Genomic DNA, 9462 nt, shown 5'->3' with positions numbered 1-9462 from the left:
TTCATGAGCAATGAAAGCGATCGCTCCTGCGACTTCATGTCACAATTATAGTCTGCTATTTGCTTCTTATTTATTAAATAAGAAGCATTTTGACCTTTATTAAAATTAAGATAGGCCTACAATTTATACCAAAGAAATGCTTTCTACAAACCAAAACTTAATATTAAACTAAATATAACCATAATTTCTGACCCACACTCATCTTTGCACTTATCATAAATATAATATAATAATGTAAAAATATTATAATATTTAAACATAAATAGGAAGAAAAAAACACTGTTAAATGGCTACAACAAGTATAGTAAGCTACAGATACTGTACATTTCATGTCTAAGCTTGATTTGAGCAAACATTTTACCGGTGAGCAGTTCATGAGCGCGCCTGCGGATTATTGAGCCGAGTCAATTCAAGTCAACTTTATTCATATAGCGCTTTTACAATACCGATTGTTTTAAAGCAGCTTCACAGCGTTAAACAGGAAAATATAGCAACAAAATTTTGATTTGGCTGTACAGTCGCTCTGGAGAAAACGGCAATGTTATCAACTCATTTCAATTTATCAATGTTAGTTTTAACATGAGTCACACTGGTCCGCTTTGCTTGTAAGAACGCCCACTTGTTAAAAAATGGTCGGGTTTAAATCGGGATCGGGCTCATAATTACAGAGCCGGGCTCAGAGACAATGTGTGTGGGCTCCGGTAGGGTCGGGCTTGATTTTTTGAGCCCGATCTAAGCTCTAATTTCAAATACTTCTTCACTGACAACAGTAGTCTGGCCAGGATATTGTCATTTAAAAGTTGTTGTTGCAGCCCTCAACTGATGTTGATGTTGACATGTTGTGTTTTGGCCTGAAGCTCTGCCCTCCACCTATCGACCAATCATGAAGTCAGGTGTGTTTGGACATCACGCTTGAATTTACTGAGCTCCTGAGAGCGACCCATTCTTTCACAAATGCTTGTTGAAGCATCTGCAAGCCTAGTGCTTGATTTTATAAATCTCTCACCATGAAACATCTGAATTAAATTAATTGGAAGGGTTTCCCAATACTTGTGCCAATATAGTGTATGTTCAAAAATAATACATTAGCTATACTGACAAGTCATTCTGAACTTAGCATATGGTCCATGCATTTTTCATCCTAAGTCTTTGGCTTTGCACCTCTAAATGTGTCCCTGGTGAACTACACCATTGATACTTGTCTAAAATGTGTCCTTTATCTAGCAGAGCTGGCCAGATAATCCAATTACAGAGATATAGAAGCAAGAAAGAAGAAATGATTGAAGTATTTAAGGCTCTATTAACAGTCGTCTGGGACATATCATCTGTTCTGAATTGTCAGTCACCACAAATGTGGGAAATGTATTTGTGTGTTGAAAAGAACAAATTTGGTTAGACTTGCAAATGCTGTATGATTTGCATAGTCCTTTCCATGCAGGCATAAAATTAAACTGTTGTTCGCCTACTCGTTTTTAAAAACAGGATGCAATTTGCTGTACTCCTAGTGTAATTAATCTCAAGAACACATTCCAAAAAAAGAAATAATCTCCCTACTTGATTTCCCAAGACAGATTAATAATAATACTTAAGCAGAACCCAAGAATGTCGGATGCAAAACAGCCCGCACTACAACTTCCCTCAATATATCAAAAAAGGTTTTACAGTAAGTGTTCACTAACAGCTGCCAATATATAATTTGTGTACCCATAAGTCTCCATTCATTAGAACGCAAGTCCTTCAAAAGCTCTGTCCAGATGTCTCTCATTCAGAGGTCATTTAGTTTGAGCTAAAAGCTTCTAGAGATTCCATCATGATCTTCTCTGATCCCATGGCATCCAGTCATGTCAAACACCTCAAGGACAGAGCTAAAGAGGGGATTCTTTATAATAACGTAATAATAACAACCTAGCACATAGCTAACAGAAGCCAAACAAAAGGGGGCTTTCAGATCAAAAATGTATTTTCTTTATTTTGATGGTGCCTTTTAAACATTCTGTTGACTATAAGTAACTTTTAAACTAACTCTTAATGGAGTATTAGACGACTGTCTGCTTAATATCTGCCAACTCTTTATTGTGACAGTCCTCTAAAATACATTCTACTGACTATATGTAACTGTGCAAGTGCATGTCAACTTATTCTAACCCTACCAGTTTACTGATACTCTAATGAGAGTTAGTTGCAGTGTTCAATCTGTTAAATGACCATCAAAATAAAGTGAAACCATTACATTTGCTGCGTGATCTCTACACCCAGCAAAAGACTCAGTTATGTAAATGTCTTTATTACATTTAATATCAAATAAAAAAAACACCAAATATTGTTCCCAAGGATTCTGCCACCTGAGACCTTAGAGGTGAACTCAACAAACTGGCATTGAATTGCTTTCCGTCATACATGAGAATCTGATGCCTGATCCAGCCAGTTATTCTCCTGTAAGGGCATACAGAGCCCGAATATCACAGCAAGGCCTGCGTGCCGACATGCCTTTGGTGGGTAAGAATAGCCCCACAATGGAGCTCACATCTCTCGTCTTCTGTTGTCTGAGAACAGTTGTTGTCAGGACAGAGGAAGAGGTAAGAGCCAAGTTGGTGGTTACTCGCGAGTCTTGCCGTTGCGGATTACACTTGAAATGGTATAGGACCTGACTAGGATTTTGAGTGCTTGTAAATGGGGTTTACTTTTAATGCTCGCTTGGACTGAGTTCAATACAGTCTGTAAAACACTTTTTCTTATGTGGAATCAAGTAAGCTGTGTTTTGACCAGTGAGATATTCTGTGCTTAACTCTCGGGGTTTGGAGGCCTAAATCTGCCGGCATGGCTAAACCTTCTGCATCCGGCGTGATCTTCATAACACTGAACCACAACATCACCCTCACAGGTATGTGTACGCTTTTACTGTTTTAAAACGCATTTATACAGTGGCTAAAGAAAGCATTTGGGCACCTAAACCACCAATACACACATAGGTTTGTTCAATTTTAAATGATAAAACAATAGATATACTGTTGAAAGTTAAGATATTTGCACAATTGCTTGCTATTTATTAAGTATGCAATGATATTTATATATTCTTAGCTGCCCAAATACCTTGGCCCATTCTATCATTGTTTAGTATTTACTGAGTTTTGACAATTAATGCATAATGCAAAATTATAATTTAAGAAGAGGTAGCACTTTATTTTAGAGTCCTGTTCCCCATGGAGAGCTGGATATTAACTAATTGCACGTAATTTGTTTTACATGTTTATGTAATCAGATTCCTACCTGTAATTTGATTATATTAAAGTAGACAATTACTTTTTAATTGATTACATTTTATTCTTACAATGACAGCCAAATATTTCATAGAACTCATAGATTCTCCCTACTACTGTTTTTTTTTTATATTTAAAACTGCCTTTGCTAAATAATAATAATAATAATAATAATAATAATAATAATAATAATAATAATAATAATAAAAAAGCCTACTGCTTATATTATGTTCAGAATGTCTTCCAGGTTTGTGGAATTGGACACACATCAGCAGTCACTGCTCATGTGACTATCACATTTGAACACCATTTACAGAACTAATTTAACTTTTAACAAGTGTTTTCTCAACCTTGCTCTAATTAACTCCTTAAACATGTATTTGACTTAAAGGGGTGGTTGATTTATGATTTCACTTTTTAAATTTGAGTCAGTGTGTAATGTTGCTGTTTGAACATAAAAATGTCTGCAAATTTACGCAATCAAAGTTCAATCCGAAGGGAGATATTTTCTTTTAAAGAAATTGTTTTTTAAGAACTACAACAAACGGCTGCCATGGACTACACAAGCTACCTCCCGGGGTAGTGACATCACAAACCCTAAAATTTACATAAACCCAGAACATGCAACAAAAAGGGTGAGGCCATGTTGAGAATTTATAGATTATTCTGACAGAATATGCTAATTAATGACTTAAAGATAGTTAACTCCACATCCGCCACATAAATGAGTCTCCCTGTCATTGTCCAACAGCAATTTGAACATAAATGGCTGCACAGTTTCGTTGTCTGCATGAGGTAATCAGAGCTGCTAACTGTTCTTCAAGCTCCGCCCCATGAGCAGCAGCTCATTTGCATTTAAAGGGACAAAACACTGTCCAAAACACACTGTGGTGTATGTTAAGCTAAAACTTCTCATACACACTCTGGGGACATCAGAAACTTATTTTACACACACAGACATATAATATATGCAATACAAATTGATTTAATATTAATTTGAATATATATATATATATATATATATATATATATATATATATATATATATATATATATATATATATATATATATATATATATTAGTGTTTAGTAGTTTTATTTTCATTTTAAAATAGTTTATTTAATTTAAAACATTTATGATTGAATTAATAGCTTTTTATTAAACTCACAAACCGCCTTCTGGGAAACCTAACGTAATGTAATTTTTAATGCACTTCATGTTGTTGATAATGAAGAATGGAATATATTTTCTCTCTCTTTGTATTTTTATATCAATATGGTACAAGATTATTCTACTCAAATCAATGTAAGAAGCTATGTCAAAAGTAATCTTAAAGTAATCCAAAATTAGTCAGATTATATATGTAATGTAATGGTAATCTACCCAGATCTGTCCCCATGTACATACTATGTACTAACTTATTACGATAACTGGGTATAAACTAACCCCAAACCTAACCTTAACCCGCGTTGTTAACTTGTATTTTCCTAGGTAAGTACACGGCAAATACATGTCAGTGTGTGTACTGTAACATAAAGTGCAACCCAAGAAATTTACTTGTATAAATCGTCTCTAAAATATCTGTAAAGTGGTGAATATTGTAAAAAGTCTAGGTCACAAAACTGATATGATCCTTCCAGTTCTGCTGCAGATGCTCGAAAATAATCGAGGCATATCTTATATATTAAAACAATACTGAAGTTTTATTTGCCAAAAGAATAACTGGATAGCTTATTTGATCAATTTAACAACATTAAGTCAATTTCCAGACCAATTTGAAAAGGTACATTATAGTTTATTTCTCAATAAGATCCTTATGCTCTCTTTCTTTCCCTAGGGAAAGCATGGCTCATCTTGGTGGTATTCCTAAGGATCCCAGTCCTGCTGTTTGCTGGTTATCCCCTCTACCAGGATGAGCAGGAGCGATTTGTGTGTAACACCATCCAGCCCGGTTGTGCCAATGTGTGCTACGACATGTTTGCCCCTCTTTCCCTTTTCCGATTCTGGCTGGTGCAGCTCACCACCCTGTGCCTTCCCTACATGATGTTTGTCGTCTATGTGATCCACAAAGTGAGTTCTGGCATATCTGTTGATAGCGGAACTTCTGAGTCCATAAAAGCAGACTCCATCTATAAGATCCGTCAAGAATCGTTCAAGAAAGCATCTCTTTGTAAGACCGTCGTGAAGGCCGAGAAGGGGTGGGTGCAGAACTTCACAGGAGCCTACATCTTGCATCTGTTGCTTCGGATGCTTGTAGAAGCTGGATTTGGAGCTGCCCATTATTACTTGTTCGGCTTCCACATCCCCAGACGCTTCATGTGTCAGCAGACCCCGTGCACAACCATGGTGGACTGCTACGTCTCTAGACCCACTGAGAAAACCATCATGCTGAACTTCATGTTGGGGGCAGCCGCTTTGTCCTTGCTGCTAAACATGTGGGACTTAATCTGCGCCATCAAGCGCTCTGTGAGGCAAAAAAGCAAAAGAAAGATGCTGGTGGAGAAGATGTACTCAGAGGAGCAGTACTACCTCTCAGGGAACGGGAATCAAGGTACGGATGTTAGCATCCCGCCAACTCAAGACGCGAAGGGATCGGGAGGGTTCCGCAAGAGAGGGACCAGAAACTCGAGCGCCGATGAAGCTGCTTCTGTGCTTTTGGACGATGACCCTCCACCCCCCTTACCTCTTGGAGGAATGTCTACAATTTCTGGAATGTCTGGCTCCAACAACAATGATGATAACAGCAGCTACCAACCCACCCAAGAAGAGGGGATGGTAAGAGAAGGCAGTGAAGTGGCACTGTACCCCACTGAGCCGTTGGGGACTCCTAGAGCTATCCGAGTTAGCAAACGCGGTCGTCTCAAACCTCCGCCACCTCCACGAAGGGACAAACTAGCTGCTCAAGGTGCAACTGATGTCTCGGGAGCAACAGCGGTGTGTACCAGAAGAGTAGGACAATATACTCTGGTAGAAATGACAGCGGGTGAAGACATACCTACGTCCAGTGGAGATGGCGATGAGAAGAGGTCAGAGTGGGTATGACTGTTACTCCACTGGACCATCTAGATGAATTTGGCTGCTGCCATTTCTAGCATGTATCCTCTAGGGATGTGCGAGACTAGCCGACTAGTCGATTAACCAATAGTGCTGCTGGTACACGACTTGGAAAATACAAGTCGTTTACAAATTGTTTGTTGTTGTTGTTGCACATTTATTTATTGTTCTGCTTTATATCAAAGTAATATAACAATTAAGCTTGCTTAGGCCTGTCACGCTACCGGTTATGAGGGACAATACGGTATAAAATTGTATATCGGATTAAAGGAGAAACATTACGAATGAAACTTACTTTAAACAGTTGCTATATCAACATCCTAACCATAAGAAAATATGATGGTTAAATAATGTTTAGATGTCAGTACACGCCAAGCTTTTCTGGCGATTTTGCTGCACATCATGTGTACAGATAATTTTCATACTTGAGATGCACGTTCACACCATAAACTATCAAAGATTTTATATATGGGAAGACAGTGGACTCCGATTACTTTTGAATGGGCGAAAGTGCAACGCCCGATATGGTGAATAAGCCCCGCCTTCTAAATGAAAGAGCCAGTCGTTGATAGTTGTTGATCAATCGTTGATCATTACAGGCTCTGGTTCCTATAGTAACAGGCAATGTTCTAAAACTGGCGTTTAGGAACCAAATTTATTAGATAGTTTTTGTCAGATTTTATTGGTAATTTTTAAAATGTGAAATTGAATCGTAAGCTGGCGAACATTTTTGGAGAATTTGATGTTTCCTCATTCAAAGAGATAGCAGCTACACTTGCATGCCCGAGAGGTGTTTCAAAGATGGCCGCCGAGTGAAATTACTTAAAGGGACTTGTGACTGTATAAAACCTGGACACGAAAGTACATGTTGGCATGGTAACAAACAAAAATACCTTATGTACAACTTATGTGAACTAACTTTTATTTGAGGATTTTTTTTAAAAAATACACTATTAGTTTTGAACGTATTGATCCTGTGCTGCCTATTGACTCATTTATTGATTTGAATAAATGTCTATAATGTCTTACGTTGCTTAAGTGAACACTAAGGTTATAATACAATGATCATAATGCAAGGCAAGCACGTATCTGAACAATTTTTTCTGGGATTTGACTTCTTAGTTTAGATGATCGCATACAGACTGTCTCCGGGGGCGGAGCTAGACTAGTCGACTAGTCGGTACCAAGATTTCTGTTTAAACAGTTATAAAATTAATTGCGCGCATCCCTTCTATTCTCATACATTGTAAGTTCTGAAGTGACATTTCAAATGCATGCAAGTGGCAAAGAAAAGTTTGGAGCTTGACTGGAATAGATTGATTGTTGGAACACGGTGAAATGCGAGGTATTATTAGAAGATGTAAACGTCATGGATACATGCCAACCCTCGGATCAACTACGCCCATCCGCATCCACCTGTGTTTGTGTTGGCTCTTTCTTTCACCAACCAGACGGGCCCTGACCTTGCTACAATCAGGGGACACCGAAGGCCATTCTAAAAACAGGCCAGTTGCAACCACCCAAGAAAAATCAAAGACTGACATACTGTCTGCTTCAACTGGGGTGCCCACCAAACAAGAACAACCCTGAGGTTACGAAGGTGCTACCTGCTTTGAAGGGCCTCCAAAATCCTCTAGCCTGCAAAGTCCTCTCCGGGACTGTCATGTCTCAGTCAGCAGCACCCCATCATAAAGCAATTACTGCCTAGACTGCTTTTGTATTTATGGAGGTAGCTTGCAACACTATTTCAAGGACCCTCTGGACTTTGGTCTGGAGTTTATAACAAACACTTAAAATAGAGCTCCATAATCTGGTGTAACACGAGAGCAAGACAATGCACGCATTTCAGACTCTCAGAAGCTAGCCGCAACATGCAAACGATTGGACGTGTTTGCTTTGGACAGTCACCTAGACCGCAGCCGCTCTGTCCTCACAATGTTAGTCATGTGTCTTATTAAGCACCAGAGACCTCTAGGTTTGTCTATTTGTGATGTTTCCTTATGCACCACTGATGCTGCAAGGCGTTACGGACAGCTGACTGTGAATGTACATATTGTGTTTGAAATTTCTTCAGGAGACTCAGGGAATACATCAAATGTGTAAATGAACTGCTTGCATGTTTCCATAGGCATATTGTAATAGGCTATTAACACTATATTAACATGATGAAATATTTACCTTGTACAGCATTTTATTCCATTACATTACCAACAAGAAAAGCTAAAGGTATTTATAAGGATTACAATGATTCTGTGATTTGTCAAGCATGTAAACTCACATCCTTGAGGCTTCTTGAAAACTGTTTTTTGTTTGCAATTTGCCAATTCTTGGTCCTCTGGTGGCTGTTATCATGTTTCCACTGCATTTTATTGCACACCATACTTTTTTCAATGCGAAAAATGAAGGATGTTTTTGGAGTTTGTTCTTGATATGATGTATTCAAAGTAAAATCTGATCCTAAAATGGTTTGAGTAAAGTTTACTCAGTAAACCAAGGAACTTGCCTGTCACCCATGTGCAGCTTCCACAGTTACTCTACGCCCTCTGCTGGCAGGAGTTGGTAATGCGCTCCTCTGGCTCATTTATTTATTTATTTTTTTATTGGAAAGGTTAAAGGAATAGTTCATCCAAAAAATAACATGCTGTTACCATTTACTCACCCGTAAAGTTGTTCCAAACCTGTATGAATTTCTTTGTTTTGCTGAACACAAAATAAAGATATTCTGATGAATGTCAGTAACCAAACAGATGATGGACCTCATTGACTTCTATTATGTGTTCCTTACTATGGAAGTCAATGGGGTCCATTAACTGTTTAGATCCCCATATTCTTCGAAATATCTTCTTTTGTGTTCAGCAGAAAAAAATAAAATAAGAGAAGGGTGAGTAAATAATTACAGATTTGTATTTTTTTTAGTGAACTATCCCTTTAAGTAGCAATGATTGGTCGCAGGTGTCTGAAATTGGCACTAGCGGCCCGGAAGTTGTCTTTGCTTGGTCAGGTAGGGCTGGGCTAAATAATACTTTTGTTTTAACTCTTCAATGTGACTTTTTAATTAAATCACTATTAAAGTGTTTTAGATGAATTATTCAGTCAATTGTTATATATATATATATATATATATATATATATATATATATATATATATAT

General features: G+C 37.8%; 1 protein-coding gene across 1 annotated transcript; it reads left to right on the top strand.

The window, feature by feature from the left end:
- The first annotated feature begins 2470 nt into the window (after positions 1-2470).
- gjd4 (gap junction protein delta 4) lies at positions 2471-7822 on the top strand. Its single transcript, XM_067434859.1, has 2 exons — positions 2471-2881; positions 5096-7822. The coding sequence occupies exons 1-2, from the start codon at positions 2818-2820 to the stop codon at positions 6298-6300; spliced, it is 1269 nt and encodes a 422-aa protein (XP_067290960.1). The 5' UTR covers positions 2471-2817; the 3' UTR covers positions 6301-7822.
- The last annotated feature ends 1640 nt before the right edge of the window (positions 7823-9462 follow it).

Source organism: Pseudorasbora parva, chromosome 24 (genome assembly GCF_024679245.1).
Source record: "Pseudorasbora parva isolate DD20220531a chromosome 24, ASM2467924v1, whole genome shotgun sequence".
In the NCBI taxonomy this organism is placed as follows: Eukaryota; Metazoa; Chordata; class Actinopteri; order Cypriniformes; family Gobionidae; genus Pseudorasbora; species Pseudorasbora parva.
This window is presented reverse-complemented; position numbering and strand designations above follow the sequence as displayed.